The sequence below is a fragment of the Teleopsis dalmanni genome, chromosome 2 (genome assembly GCF_002237135.1).
Source record: "Teleopsis dalmanni isolate 2A chromosome 2, ASM223713v2, whole genome shotgun sequence".
Classification (NCBI taxonomy): domain Eukaryota; kingdom Metazoa; phylum Arthropoda; class Insecta; order Diptera; family Diopsidae; genus Teleopsis; species Teleopsis dalmanni.
In genome coordinates this window covers 56,683,545-56,700,855 of record NC_051847.1, presented here as the reverse complement: position 1 = coordinate 56,700,855, position 17,311 = coordinate 56,683,545, and the positions used below count along the sequence as shown (strand labels likewise).

General features: G+C 26.4%; 2 protein-coding genes across 2 annotated transcripts in view; one reads left to right on the top strand and one right to left on the bottom strand.

The window, feature by feature from the left end:
- Positions 1 to 11,298, top strand: part of LOC119674618 (homeobox protein 5-like) — a 37,393-nt gene extending 26,095 nt beyond the window's left edge. The window contains exons 3-5 of the mRNA XM_038085764.1: positions 5,618 to 5,671; positions 8,180 to 8,363; positions 10,991 to 11,298. Of these exons, the coding sequence (XP_037941692.1) occupies positions 5,618 to 5,671; positions 8,180 to 8,363; positions 10,991 to 11,017 (265 nt within the window). The 3' untranslated portion in view covers positions 11,018 to 11,298. The remainder of the gene's footprint in view (positions 1 to 5,617; positions 5,672 to 8,179; positions 8,364 to 10,990) is intronic.
- A 668-nt stretch (positions 11,299 to 11,966) lies between these two features.
- The window catches only part of LOC119674616, a 6,212-nt gene continuing 867 nt past the window's right edge, over positions 11,967 to 17,311 (bottom strand). The window contains exon 2 of the mRNA XM_038085763.1: positions 11,967 to 12,055. Within this exon, the coding sequence (XP_037941691.1) occupies positions 11,967 to 12,055 (89 nt within the window). The remainder of the gene's footprint in view (positions 12,056 to 17,311) is intronic.

Sequence of the window (17,311 nt, the reverse complement as noted above, 5' to 3'; positions counted from 1 at the left end):
TTCCGCATATGACAATGCCAATATACAACAATACCAACAATACACATGTAAATGAATACGAATGCGACTGAAAGGTGGAAAAATGTTTGGTTAAAGTGTGGTCTTGTGACTAAGTTCACCACAGAAGTGCAAATATTTTTAAACCACAATTTTACCAACACATAGAACTCTACATTCAACTTCCTAGATAAACTCATCCGGATGGATGTGTGTCGAAATGTAATAATTGGCAAACTTATGTCTCCATTAGCTGTCATAAAAAATGCATGCATTTATGTACATGCACTAGACGCTTTAGTGCAGGCATTCATAGGAATCTCTTTAAATTATGCAAACCAAATAATGTCAAATTGTCAAGTTTTATTATTCCAACATATGGTCCGTATATTTTTCCTAGAAGCTGTATATAAATTTAATGTTATTCAATATGCATAGTGTCATTTGTAGTGCACATATAAAAAAGTGATAAAAAGCAGTTCATAGTAATTTTAAAAATTTTGCAGTACGAATTATTTGAAAAAATCGTGCTTTAAATTCACTTTTGGAAAGACCACTTCTTAGATTATTGTAAATAAATTTCTAAAGGATTTTTGCAAAAATTATTTCATGAAATTATTTTAAGATTTCTTAGTATTCCTTTACATTTTTGGTCTAGTTAGCTGCCACTAACAAGAATTATACATTAAATTATAATTTTTATATTATATATTTTGTTTATTTAATTATTATTATATTTATAAAAATTGGTTGCCAAGCAACTAAAATTAAACTTAAAATAAATTATATAATTTTATAATAATAAAGTTTTAAATAAATTTTTAATACTTCTCTGAAAAATCTCTTTAAGAATTGACTTACTGTGTGAGCGGCAGAATCAAAATCAATTTTTTAGTTTTTTCAGTTTTCTTAATTTCTTTAACTTGAATTTATATATATATATATATATATATACAAAGCTAAGGTAAATACTGACTGGTTGCAAGAGTGAAGCGAACGAGCTTACTTCATAAATTATATGCATTTTTTAATGATGTTAAATGGCACTTTGGCTTTAGTTTATTGTGATGTATATAGTTGAGCTAAGTTAAACATTGATTGCTTGGAGCGATATAATATTGAGATTGATAATATAATATTGAAAATAATACGTTTTTTTAACAAAATCCATTAATTGCATGAAAAATGGTTGAAAGTCATAGTTAACGATTTAGAATATATTAATTTAAATAAAATTTATCCTTTCTTAGAAAAAAAAATGTTTTGTCTTACAAATAAATTTAAAAAACTAAGTATACATCCAATATTTTTATTATTATTTGAATTATGTATTTAAACTTCTTGGGAATATTGTCATGGTTTCTTTTTTCGCTCTAATTTCTTACGTTGGTAACTTGAAAATAGCTAAAACATATCGATTTCTTGCCCAATATCAATTTCTTGTAAAATAAAAAGGAAGGAAACTCACGGTATCATTTTTAAACTAATTGAGTGACCTTATACCTTTGCTCTTATCTGTTTATTTAGGACCAAAGAAGCATGAGGGTGTGAAGATTATAAGCAAATAATAAATTACCTTTTTTCTAATCAATATACAAGTTTATAAGTATTTCTCTTTCTCTCTTGTTTTCCTCTTAATAAGGTTTCCTTTATTCTTTTTTTTTCTTGTTAGTCCAAAAATTAGATTGTTTTGAAAAATATATGATTCGTAGGAGTTATAAAAAAAATTCAAATGCAATATTAACAAGTGTCCAAACTAAAAACTCCATTTGATTTAAAGGTTTCTAACCAACAGATGATATATGTACTGATTTTTAGTAATTGTTAATAATAAATAAATGAGAAGACGTGTGGATTTGAATAAAGTACATGAATTATAGTACTAATGGATCTGTTGAAGAAAACAATATGTTCTTAATCGAAAGTTTAACATTATTTTATTTTAATGAAGAGTAGAATGTTTTGTATAGTGATGTTTCAGATTTTTATTGTGATCGAAAGTTATCACCCGATTATTAAATATTTTTATAATTCATATAGGTTTTATATATTATCACATAATCATATCATGCAATCATAATCACAATATCATATATATCACACATCATATAATCAGATGTATTAGCATACATCATAATCATATAACTTATTTTTAAAAAACTTTTAAATGTAAGGTCAGCCAAAAATTTAATTAATTACAAATAAAAAAATTTTGTTGTTGCTATTCACTACTGTTTGAAAAAACCTCTCTATTAACATAATAATTTCTATTAGGAAAATAGTTTCATTCATCATAATTAACTTTAAATATCAATTTTAATATAAAAAGAATTGACTTAAATATGATATATTATTTTTCTGCATTGATTAAACTAACAAAACTGCTTATATAGTATAACATTGCGTTTTTTGTAAATAATTACAAATAATTCTTACATATATACTGAACTGTTGATAGAATCATAAGATTTATTGCAGGTACTTCATCATACAGTTGTTCCATTAGTTTAATGGTTCTATATAAAATAAATCTAAACCTTAGGAGATTGGCTGTTACTGTAGCTTCAAAAGGTGAAATTGTTAATCATATACCTATCTAAGTGAATTTATGAACTTGAACTATTGTAACATTTTTTTAATACAATTAGAGTATTTAGGCTAAGTGTGTCAATGCGGCATCATTGTTTATTGATTTTGATACGCCTTCAGGCCAAAAATTTTTCTAGCAAATGTTAGTAATCTAATGTACAGTTGATTTATGATTTCGTTCTAATATAAAGACAGCAAGTTAATTTGTTAATAAAACTTTCGCAGCAAATTAACAAAATCCAGAAAAATGTGCGAACATAAAAGTCAAGTACGGCTTTGGGTCACTTGATTAAGGTGCTCTGACTCTGAGCTTCAAATTTGACAGAGCACGAATTCATTTTCTGGTACTTGCAGTCTCAAAAAATTATTTACAAATAATTATATATAAAAAATAAGTCCAAAACCACTATTGATGGGTATTTGGTAATCTCGAAACAGTTGTATGGTCAGTCAAAAATTCAATTAATTAAAATAATGAATAATGAATTTTTGTTGTTGTAGTTCACTACTGTGCGAAAAAAACCTCGTAATGTAAAATATATATGTATAAATGTAATTTTTTTATGTAAAAATTTCAGGAAATCGCACAATTATACAATTCCCACTCTTTCTGGCTTCATTACTAATATTATAAATCACTGAAATTAAAATAAATAAACATTAAGTAAATACGAGTACATTTTTACTTATAAGGGACTATCAATCCTCTCATAAAATTATTGAGGTATTACAAAATATATCTGGAAAAACTGAACATACCTTAATTACTTTAGATAACTCTTATATGAGAATTTTATAAAATATTAACTTATCATGAAGTAATAAAATTTAATTTACTTGAAAATTTCTCAATTGTTTCTCATTTAAATTTCGTATTTATTTTTGTGAGCAGCTCCCCCTTGAGAGATTTTTGGAACACATACGTTAGATGTATATGCACCACTTGGCACATATTTTTCTAATTGAATTATAGGAATCGTCAGACACTTCAATTCAATTCATTGCTATGTCAAGGAATAATAAATATTCTGCAAAATCAATTGTATTTTCAAGACTGATTAAATGAATGCGGTTTCAATAGAGATTTTAGGAATCTCGAATTCAATTCAAAATGTTTTAGGATTTAGGATTTTAGGATGGATACAAATAGAAACAGAAAAAAAACAAATAAATCAAATTGAAGTATGAAAATGTGTAATAAATTTGAGTGGAAAGTTGATTTTTAGAAGTGAATTTTGATAAAAGAAACGGAAGCAGTTCCTAAAATTTAATATCAAAAATTCACACCATCATCGCATAAAAATAGTAACTGAAAACATGAGCACTAGCAACACAAATAAAAACAACAACAAATTGTGTTGCCATAAACAATAATATTTCTACTACATTTTTTTTCTTCATTTTCGGAGTGAATTAAATGCAAACATGACAGCATAACCACAGCAACGCATCGCAAATCTTCTGCGGCCGCCGGAAGTGGAAGATTTATTTCCGTTCTATTATTTCGTTCGGTTATTTGTTTGGTGTCTTCATTGGTTGCTTGGCTGATTGCTTTCAGCATTCAAATGTGCTAACAATTATTTATCAAAAACGGCAACATTTACCGCTTTCCAATAGAGAATAAATTAATAAAAAACATCCAGCAATACATCGTTCTGGTGATGTATGTATTAATAGATTTTCATAATATCTTTCATATTATATATAAGTATTGTCATAATAACCGTTATAACAATACAGTGATATATATTTTAAAAAGCAACAAAGAGAAACAATTTTAACATTATTTTCTAAGTCAGTTAAGTCAGATATTGAAAATATTTCAAATCTATAAAAATTGAGCTTATTAATTTGTATTTATTTGTATATTTAAATAATAAATAAAATAAATATTATTTTAATGACCCTGGGGATGACTATATAGTCATAATATTGATATTATATTATACAAATTTCTACTATATTAATATTTTGGTAAAAAAAAAATATTTTTAAAACAATTTTTAAAGAAATTATGTATTATTTAACAATAACCATTTAGTCTATACAAAAATATATAAATATAAAATTATATTTGAAGTAAAGTGCTAGATAACTGTACTAAATATAAATTTCGAAATAATTATTTCAAAAAAATTCTGTAGTAAACACCCCCCTTATAAACATTTTAATACCAAAAAGAGAACAATATATGTTAAAAATAAAATAATATTGTCACTTTATTAACCATATATGATTATATATGGACCGAGTTAAGTGGTCCATTGGATCAGTAAAATTTTTGAAAATTTTTTGCAATAAATATGGCCGTATCTGTCAATGATGGCATTGAGTTGCTGGTTTGTCAACATAAACCAATAAATTAACATAGCCCTATAGAAAGTAATCTAGAGTCATTAAATCTTGCCTGGTAACGAACGAGACGGTTAGTTAACAGAACCACTTCTTGAAATAAAGTTGTTATCAAATTGTTTTCGATTGTTAAGTCTGCTATATGACAAATTGCGGTCTTTTTCGAACCAAATGTGTTAGATGTTTAACTTATTATTTTTTAAAAACAATAATTTAGTCAGCATAGTTCGATAGTCCTCGCTGTTCACCGTAACGGCACTTCCTTTATTTTTTAGATATTCTAAATAAATCTAATACTCTTTAAACAGATCAGAAAAAGTTCTAATTGTTATTATACCATAAATAATAGAGAATATCCTTGAATCCTATGAAACTTAATCTTAATTAGTTATTATACAAAATTAATTAAAAATTATTTTTAAAATATTGTAGTTAATAGAATCTTTTAAAAAATCAAAACTCTTTATTAATCTTTATTGATATGCGAATATTAATCTCTATAGTTCACATCTTTGAAATTCTTTTAATCTCTAATTTATATGAGCGAAATTCAATGCTTTTTAAAATTATTAACATTTTTAATCAGAAAAAGTATATGATATTTTTAAAAGTAATAAAATAAAACTTTTCAGTCTCTTAGACTTCAAGAAAATATTAATTTTGAATTAATAAATTGCAGATATACATCAAAAAACTTCTCTAAGGATGGTTCACCAAGACCTGAAAGTACTCGGTGAGTAAATGATTTTAACTTTTTGATGGCAATTTGTAATGAAAAATTAATTTATTTGAATTTAAAAATAACATTTACAAATATCATATACTCCATGAAATTTTTTTAAGTTTTTAAATATAAATCTAAATTTCTATCAATATCTTTAAACCATTTGTATAAGGTATAAGTTTGTAGTTAATAACTCTACTTTTTTAGAGCAAGAATAGCAAATTTTCCTTATTAATTTTAAATTTTAAGCGGACTTATTAAACTTACTGTATGATAGAAAGCAACTTTACAGGTTAATTAATTTACTAACTTAGTAATGTTATTTTTTGCAGACATGTAGAGCGATTTTTTTGTGTTTATTACTCTAATTTTTTTGCAAAAGGTTTTGCTAATTGAGGTTAACTATTATAATTCTTAACTAAAAAATATCTTACGTCTGACAATTTTTTAATAAGTTTAAGGTAGTAGGTATTTATACTCTATTACAATCCCAACTCTTCGTTTTTTACTTTTTACATAATTTCTCAATTTTCATAAAGTTTGGAGACATTATATCTACATCATCATTAGACTTGTCATTAGGTATCGTAAATTATTAACTAATCCGCGAGATCCATTTTAATAATACTGACTGTAGCTTTCACCACAAAGTGGTCAAAAGTGTAACCCAATTTATGGTTGCAGCGGACAGTAGGCTGTCCTGGTCATGTTATGGTAGTGCTCCGGTTCGAACATCGTAATTTTTAATGCAGATCTCTGTCACTCATTATTTTTTTTATACTACAATTATAGTTTTAAGTTGCTACAATTTATAAGCGACGCATGTACATAACATATGTTGGGATATATCAATAGTGACAAATGGCGGATATGGACACTTACAACACAGGAGGGTTTAATACTTCTCGTATATTAAAGTACTGAGTTTACAATGTACTGTACTGATTACATGATTTTTAAGCTTGAGCAGTGTCTCAGAAATGGATTGCAAATCTATATAGAGATCTTGCTCCATCTATAAACATATAACCAATAAGACTACGTGTGTATTACTGGTTAGATTAACTTAGTCTAACATATATTATTATATGTTGGTGAAGTAATATAAATTATTCGTCGATTACAAAACGAAGTAATTTATTTTCTTCATCAGATTCTGCTCAGATTTAATTATTTTGTATAAATGAATCTTGAGAAAGCACTCAATTAAATTATCTTTATGTGTATACGTTTTAAAAAAAACGTATTGTAAATAATTATATATATATAAATCAAAATTTTAAATTATTTCAATTTAAGAAAAAAATAATATTACCGCTTTAATTTTTTTCGTCGAAGCCGTTTTTATTTGCTGTTATTAGATAATGGGCTGAAAATAAACTCTGGTTTGTATTGAAAAAATTTTTAATATTAATATTTATGCTAATAAGTATATTTAGTACATTATTATTGTGCTGCTATCTACTCTAATTGTCTCTAAGTGTTGGTCACAAAATGTCTTTGACAGTTGCGGGTCATAGCTGCGGGTCCTGATCTGTTTTGCTGGTTTATCTTAAGTGGCTAATATTATTTATTATTTTATATATTTCTATACATCATTTATATATGAAGTACTTTTGTATATAAAATGAATTATATTATATACATTTTTATATATACATATATGTATACAGATACATACATACATAATTCAGCGAAATTCTCTCTATTGCAAACTCTGTTTTTACTACCTTTACAAAATGTGTTCCACAGGTTAACCTAAATTTTTCATACCACACGGTAGTATGTTACTTAAATGCGTTACTAAAACCCTCACATCCATTGTGTACTAAGTGCCCACTTTAAACTAAAAATTGTACATATAAAAAACCTAAAAAATTCAATTCTAAGCGAGACGGTAAGTGATGAATTAATAAAACGCCTAAGGTTTCCACCAAGTGCAGTGGAAGTAATAAAACTGCAACACAAATGGACACTGTTCCGAAACTATTTTAAAATGTCAGTTCAGAAACGCCAACTCTACTGTTGACCAAAAAAAAAAAATAGAAAGGAATTGAATAATAAAAAAGTTTCGAAATTGTGGACATGGCATGTTTGCTTTGTGTTCGAAGGATTTCCCCTAAGTCCAGAAAACTTGAAACTGTAGAAAAAAGTTTATAGATTCAATGCATTGCATGTTTTGAATTTTGATTTAATTTCGTTTTATGATGGTTTTTTCTCTAAGAAAGATATTACAATCTAAACCCTCCATTGTAGAAGAAAATCTAAATTCCTCTCCGTCCTCTTGTTTTTAAATCGTACAATTGAAGAAATTGCTTTGTTTTTTCAACACAACCAGGTTTCAACCGAAGGAAAATATGCTTGAAAATTATATTTAAAATTCAAATAATAGAATTTTTTATGCAAAACAGAAGCAAAGATATTATCAAATATAGAATAATTTTAAATTCCACAAATATTTGCTAATAAAAGAACAGCAATGTAATGTTTTCTTTTTTATATTTGCTTTATTTCTAGTCCACTTACATCTTATTATGGCAAAGGGAAACGTGAATCCTGTGTATCGTCGGCAACTACAACTACAATAATTGGACATAATCCACCCATGACACTGCAACGTGGCTCTAATGGTGCATTGCACATGTTGCCAACTGCAACGACATTGACTGTAATGCCGCGTGCAATAAGTCCACTGATGAGGGTTTGTATAGAATTTTATTACATTTTTCATATTCCACAAGTATGTCAATTAGTAAGAATTACTTCATTTAGAAGTAGTTTATAATATAAAATGATTTCCAACACTTTAATTTATGACTCCTTAAAATAAAAATAACAAGACTTTTTCTGCTAACAAAATGAGATATATAGCGTAAATAGCAGTTATTGAATGGGAAAAAGAAACAATTACCAATTTTCGTACTATGTAATCAATTCTGATCTTTAAACCGAAATGGGTCAGAGTTTCACACTGTGAGTCTCATAAATATTTAGGGTTAATGCTGAGATCCTTCTTACTACTATTGACTTGGAGATATCTTGTTTTTGTTTAAAGATTCGTTTAATTATACAATCATCAGGTTTGAGATAATGTAACTAAATCATCTTCTGTGTAGTAATTGTGTAATTCTTCTGTGTGATTTTGTTTATTAACTAAAATTTAAAATTTTTTTTAAAACCAAAAGTAACAATTATTTCTTAGAAAACAGAAGCTGTTTACATTATTTTAATTTAAATTTAAAGTTTTTTATTACTCTTTTTGTAATTCCTCAGAAGATAACAGCCAATAATTCTAATAAGGATCTTTATACAAACAAGAGAATATAAAAATACGCAATAATTAAAGTTACTACAAAAAGAGTAATTCTTAAGTTTTAACAATTAAAGAATTAAAATAGTTGATTACAATTTCTATATGTGTATACAATTTCTATATGTGTATAGAAATTGGATCCATTCCAATACTACATTATGGAAGTTCCCCAACGTATTGAGAAAGCATAGTCAGTCATTAACCATTTTTCAGGTCATCGTGATAGCCTAGAGAGCTCTTTATGCCGCATAACTATCTGACAGCATGTCAACGAAGATGAAAAGAGCACACACATATTTCAACGGTATGTGTTTCTGGCTCAAAAATTGTTTGGTACTCCAATGGGTGTATTCCAATGGATGTGGAATTTATGTTTTGAATCGCGAACAATTTATTCCTATCGTTGTTGTTCCGTTTTCTAATTCTGACTCATCTCTGAACCAAATCTGTGAATTGGGTTTGACCATAATGGAATTTTTTTGCCAGAACTCACGGTCGTCAATAAGGAAAGTTTCTGAAGAGTACCAGTTGCGAGAATAATGTATCATCGGTCTGTAAAATAAAATAATAAAGAAAGGATAGAGACTTAAAAGAACCCCAACACTCCACTTAGCTTGTAAATATTAAATATATTATAAATATAAAGTGAAAATGTTATGAAATAAAAAAAAATTAGATAAAATATAATAAAGTAAATTATAATAAAAATGAATAAAATAAAAATTTTAAAACAAATAAAATAATATAAAAGAAAATAATATAAAATAAAATAAAATAAATATAATAAACTAAAAGAGAATAAAATGAAATATAATAATATATAATAAAACAAAATAAAATAAAATGTAATAAAATATAATAAAACAAAATAAAATAAAATGTGATAAAATAAAAACAGATATAATAACATAAAATGAAATAAAATAAAAAAAGAAAATAATAAAATGATACAAAAGAAACTAAGATTAAAAAAATTAAAAATAATATAAGACAAAATAAAATGAAATGGTAGAAAATAAAACAAAATATAATAAAAAAATATATAAAATAAAATAATACAAAAAATAATATGAAATAAAATAATATATAATAAAACAAAAGAAAAGAAAAGAAAAAACATGATATCTAAAAAGAAACAAAATAAAAAATAAAATACTAAAATTAAATTAAATACTCGAAAAAGTATGATCAGTTCAATTAATTAAAATAATATAAAAAGAATTTTTGTAGTTGTAGTTCACTACTTATTGAAACCTCTCTAATACAATTAAACGTAATAAGATATAATAAAATAACATAACAGAATAAAAAAAAGAATATGAAAGAACATAAAAGAAAATGAAATTAAATATAACGAAGTAAAATAAAAATAAAATAAAAATTAAATGAAATAAACAAAAAAAAATTAAATTAAAAAAAAATAAAATATATATAAATTAAATGAAATAAACAAAAAAAATTAAATTAAAAAAAAATAAAATATATATAAATAAAAAATTAAATCAAATAAAATGAGATAAAACTAAATAAATAAAATAAAATAATATAAATAATATACAAGTTCCATTAAAATATTCAATATTAGGATAAACTATAATTAAACATTTATAACATATACATATATGGTTAAAAAAAATAGGAAATGATTAGGAAGGATATAAAGAAAATAATTCAAGTCTCACAGAAAATGTGTGAATTTTTCTTAACTTCGTATAACAAAAATAAATACATCTAGAATGTACAGTAACTATTGCTAACATTTTAAATAGTTTTTATATAAATTTAAAAGGACAAATACATGTCTCTGGATGTACTACATCAATCTGTACTATGTCCCATTTTAACGTAAGCAATGCACACCAGTGTTGTTAGAAGTTTGATTTCTAACAACACTGGTGTGCATTGCTTACGTTAAAATGTTGTCAAAGATATTATTTTTCTTACTTATAATTAATTTCTTTATCTTTCATTAAAAATTAAAATTCAAATATTAAATTTCTTTCTTTTTTGAACAGGGCGGACTGGAAGAAAATTCGGTGTAAACATTGCAAATGCATCTGAACGTCTTTCAATAGAAAATATAAATTTAGAAATTTTAGAACCCAAAAAACTTGACAAAGAAATTCTATTTATCTATAAATATTTAGTATAAATAAATGTTTATATATATATGTGTATATGCATATATATGCAAACATTGAACAGAAAGGAGCTTTAATTCTCATTTAGTCAAGAAGGACTTGTTAAGCAGAACAAAAGAAGAAAAATTCGATACTTCAAAACAAAGAAGGACTGCTGAATTTATTTATAAAGTTTTAATTTATTTTATATTAAGTTGTAAATTTAATAAGTTTATAATAACTCTTTTAGATACAAAATTTAATTTAAGTGACAATTTATCGTATTGTATAAAAAATAAAGTTCTATGTATTTTATGTGCAAAATATAGTTCAAATTTAAAAGAAAATATTATTAAAAAACATAAAAGGTGTTAAAGTCATTAATATATCATAGGTCATACACAGATAATAAATGAATTAATTTAAAAATTAGTAAACTAATATAAATTTAATATTTTAAGTGTAAAGATATCTATCTATGAATGTACTATATTAATGTAAAGTAAATGTTTTAAATTTTAAACTTTATGTATGTAATTCACCAAAATATAAAATATAAAAAAAAATTAATTAAATTTTAAAATAAATGTGCTAAATAAAATAAAAAATAAGTTTTATTATTTATTGTTTTATTTAAAGTTCACAACTTAACCAAAAAAACCACAAATCTATATTATGCCAAATCAATTATAAGATACCTTTAAAAATAATTTAAAAAACAAATTCAAATGCTATACTACATAAAGAATATAGTAGGGAATTACTATAAGATACTTTGATTTTGTAGGAATAAATGCTACTATCAACTATCTAAGTTGAAATATACGCGATCAATAGATGTATTAAAGAATAACCGTCTTACAGACTGTCATTAACGCACCCAAATCTCATCAAAATTAGTGATAACGTGTTTAGAAAGGCTTAGATCAACATAACCAAATATAGAGTCTATAGATTCCGCTGTATGTTAGAAACAAATACATTAAAAAGGTAGATGCAAGCAAAGGATGTGGCGGTATCATTGCTATTCGACTTCCTCTGTGAACTACAAAAAAGTTACATTATGAGCATGAACAATTCTATAGTTCAATTCTATTTAATTCAATTCCATATAATACATTTGATGCATTTACAATGATCTGACTAAGGGTCATGTTATATAGAGTGTCATAGGTTCGTCATGAGCAAAATTATTGTTTCAATGAAATTGAGACTGAAAGAAAAAACAATATGTCGATTCAAATTTGTTCTTAAGAACCGATGCTATCTGTGCCTCGTCACTCAGGCAAAACAGTTTTATTCAGTAATAAATGTTAACATTAATGTCGCTTGAAAGCAAATCATGTATTTTTGTCTAAGCCCAAAAGAGACAATCTAAACGAGCCCATGACACTTTACATAACATGGCCGTAAGTAATCACCTTTATCTTGATAACGTAACAAATATCCAGTAGACATACTGTCACATATCAAATTCATAAGACATGAAATTCTGAAAGATTCTATCCCTCAATTTATTAAAAATATAAGAATAAGTAGTAAAAATATATCGACGACATATATCGACATTTTTAATAGGAAACATTCCATATTAGAATAAGATAAGTCCATAGAATAACTAATAAAACAAATGCTTTTTGACAAAATACTCTTTCTCTCTTTCAAGAGAGACACAATAATACCAACGCTTTTTGCTGGAAGCTACCGTAACATTTCGATACGTCTCTTGTAGAATGATTCATCAATGGCTTTTAAATATGCCTTGGTTTCGGCGATAACTTTCATCGTAGCCAAACGTGTGACATGTGACACGTTACATTGTTGTCGTAAAAGATGACAGGTTCTTCTTTATATGGAACCGTTGTTTCGCGATATCCTCTTTCGAACGTACCAGTTAGGGTTTGTAGAGATCGCTTTTGATCGGTTGGCCTCTCTCAAAGTAGTTGATGAAACTCCAAACACGACTCAAAATTCGAACGTCATAATCTGTCCATTACGTTTTTGACCACTTTGGGCGAGGTTCGCTACAGCTTACTCGACTGACTGCTGATTAGACTATGGAGTGAAGTAGTGGATCCAACTTTCCTTCTTAATGCAATTAATTATTCATCGCTTATCTATGTAATATATTAAGCTAGGTAAATAGCAATAAATAATTTGAGGTACTTTTTTAAAAAAGCTTATATTTACGTTTGTTTGTTTTCTATATATGAAATAATGTCTTATAGATGTGGTCCTTATATCGAAATAGGTTCCCGTTTCTATTAATCAACACATCACTTTTTTTCCACATCAATATCCTTGCCATTTTAATGTTAGACCAAACGAAGCTATTTTACTCAAACAACACCTCCTATCCCAACCATTATTAAAGCTAAAATATTCATTTTAATTATTTACTATTTTAAACAGTATTAAAATGTTAAAAGCTCAAACATCCTTAACGCCGTAAAATATTAAAATTTTAAACCAAGACAATACCATAAAAATTCTGACTAAAATTCCTTGTAAAAAATTCGTACAAAATTTTTCACTTTGTTAACTTTAAATAATAAAAAATTGCAAAAAAATGAGCATATAAAAATGCAAGTAATGTGAATATTTTTTATATAAAAGTAAAATAGCTGAGTACCGCTACACCGTGGCAGCCATGTGCAAATATGCAAACTAACAAAATGGCTGACACAAAATGACAAATATTATTTAAACAAAAGGTTTTTTTGAACTCTAAAGCTGTTGTGAAATAAACCGTGCAAAAAATGGAAGGTTGTTGAAACTTTTTATTTAGATTTTATTTTGCGGTCTGATCATATTTGTGCTACAAATTCATTAAGATATAATTGCACTCCTGCACAAACACAACTCAATTAGTCTGAAGGACTGCAAACTTTACCAGGCACTTGCCTGATATGAAGTATGCAGTTCAGAGCCAGTTTTTTCCAATTCGCATTCATTGTTGTCCTACACTTAGACCATTTTTATATTGAGTGCAAATTTAAACTGGAAATGCACTTAAACTTTTTTAACTTAATGGTTAGTTATTTATGTGTACTCCTCAATATTTGTTTTGTGAAACTTTATTTTTTATTTAAAACAATTATTTGATCAAAATAGAATAAATAGTTTTTACGCCGAATAGTTTAAATATAAAGTTCCATTTAGTGATATAACCGAGACTTTATCATAATGATTATATCTCCCATTAGATAGTTAAGCAATGTTTTCCAGGGGAAGATAAACAAAAAATGTTATTTAAGGGATAATAAATAAGATATGTAATGTTATCGAAAGGGAAGGAACCAAGAATTGTTATTTAAGAGAAGATAAAGATGTGTTATCTAAAGTGAAAATACCAAGAATTGTTATTTAAGAGAAGATAGAGATGTGTTATCTAAAGAAAAATAACCAAGAACTGTTATCTAAAAGAGGTGATGTGGGAAATAGAAAATTTATTTGGATTATAAAATAAATATAAAACCTCACATATTTAACAAAGAAGCATTTTCTAAGTGGATATGCTGTTAGAAATAGAAAATGTAACTAAAGTAAAATAAATATAAAGCCCCGTATTTCTTACAAAGAACCGTTATCTAAGTGGATATAGGTACTGTTAGAAATAGAAAATGTATGCAAAGTAAAATAAATATAAAATCTCAAATCTTTTACAACATAAAATATTGAATAAAAGTCTTGTTTTCTTTTTTATTAGCGATTCAATTTATAATTTTGGGTCTCTTTTTAACACTCCTTCAATCGTCGCAATTACTCGCAGCTACTTTGTTTCCTAAATACTAACAACAACAAGTCTCTAATAATTTTTAACACCTTGGTTGAACAGCAGAATCGGAGATGTCTTATTGCTCTTGCTTCTAATCAGATTTTCAAAGCATAATGTACGTATCACTGATTGGAACATCTGCCGCAACATATCATTAACCTATAAAAATATTTTCGACTTTATTCAAGCTCCAACTCCACATCATGTACAAACACAATAATCACTACATTTGTTCTTATTCGGTACTCTATTTTTTTTATCCTCACGTGACCAATCTTGCAATATTGCAATTTAAATACTCTGAATTGATATATAAAATAAGAATTAAATTTTTCAAAAAAATTATATTAATTCAGGTACATCGTCTTTATGGCGATGATTCGTGTTAGATGTATAATGCGCCGTTTAGTTAATCTGATTTAGTTCGTTAATGAGTTGGAAAAGAAGAAGTTCTTTCCTTACTCTTGATTACTGATAATGAGTATTCGAGACATCGTTGTATGATCATCCAAATTTCAATAAATTATTTCAAAAATTTTTGTTGTTGTCTTTTCATTTCTATTCGAACCCTTCTAACTTTGAAATAGTTCTTTTCGTCATAAGATGCGTCACTTTCGGCATAAAAAATTAGCATTAAATTCAATACGATTATCAATAGAACGTCTTGCAACTGACTAATCAATCTCTATCTTTATAATATCGCTAGGGGATATCAAAAGGAGATCGACAAAAATTTTTCATAATTAAGATGGATCTTATTACGATTTACAAATGTCTGCATATAGTTGATTCTTCTTTGACTTTAAAATTAAGCAAATTAATTTGTATTATTTATTAACAGATTATTATTATTGATATTTATTAACATAATTTTTAAAATTATTAGTACTAAATTTAAAATGAATTTTTTATCTTCAGTTTATTTATCTTAAGTTTGCTTAAGTTTATTATTAATTATTTGTGTTTTAGTTAAAATTATTACCAACCTGGCAGAGCTGTCATCCTGCACAATTAAGGACTTCGTGAAGTATATAGATTGTTTCAGGTTGATTTACGTTCACTTGAATGGTGGAGTAGTGCTTTTCGGCGTTGTTCGTAAGCTAACCTCTACCATAGTTTACGTATGAACAATGCTATTGATATTACAACAGGTCATTATTTCAACTAAAGTGAGGTTTGGGCACATTTGGGCCATTCCAACATAAACTAATCTAGATAGGATTCACGTAGGTTTGGTTAGGTTATACCGGCAATCCTAGGGGGATCCACTTAGGCCTATAGGCCTATTGTGCTACTATATTATTAAAAACCCAAGGGTGAAAAAGAGAGGTCATTCGCAGATAAGAGGCGCTTTCATCATTCTCACCACAACTGCGGCAGACATGGTTAAAAAGAGATTTAGTCTCCTAGCATGGTTAGCTAGAATACAATAGCCTGTTAGTAAACTTACTGCAAGACTGATATCTCTACGGGGCATCTCTGTGAGAGAGTTCGGTTCGGTTTCCTTCTATTTGTGTGTGGCCAAATTGCATACAGATGCCTACATAGGATTCATGTAAATTATTAAAACTCTATATCACCTTCCATATATATATGAAGACATAACAATTAAAAATTATTCAGTTTATCAAAATGTTCCACAGTCAAATGTGTCCTTCGAGACAGTTTCAAAGAAAAGAACTTTTATTGTAATTATTTTTGTGATAAGATTTGATTGCACATTAAAACTGTTTTGTTCTTTTAATTGCACTTGAAGTTCTTTTTACTGTAATTTGATTATTTGAAGCACTTGCAACAGCCAACAAAAGCATAATCGCTATATAATGTTGCATTAGAAAAACGTTAAGCAAATTGCATAATTATGATAGCTTACCTTCAAAAAGTTTCTAGTTGCATATACAAGATGTCTAAGGGAGATACATTATGTTAATAAACGAAATGCATGTCGCTTTTTGAGAAAGTGCCATTTACATGAGAGCACTTTTTATAACAAACTATTAAATTTATATGCAACATATTATATACTGCTTTGTATTCTAGAAATAGGAAAAATGCATCTTTAATAATTCAAACAAATTTAATATGTACTTATACGTATAGAAAGAATAAACAGCATTGATGCGATGAAGCTGAACTACTTTAAATGCAAATCGCAGCTGTGGTGACAGTGTCACTTTAAATGCACATTCGAGTATATCCCGGTTGTGCCAAGGATAATGAATAATTTATTACATGTTGCACAAATAGCATATATAAACTCTTAACTTTATTATACAACTTTACAAGTAAAAAATATAAATTTTAAATAATTTTTAAATTTAATTTTAAGTTTTTTACATTATTAGTTTAAAAATAAAAAAAAAATGTAAGAAATATGCTTAAGTTTCATTTGAATTGTCAACAGTTTCAATGTTATTTTCATTATTTTTACCCTCGAA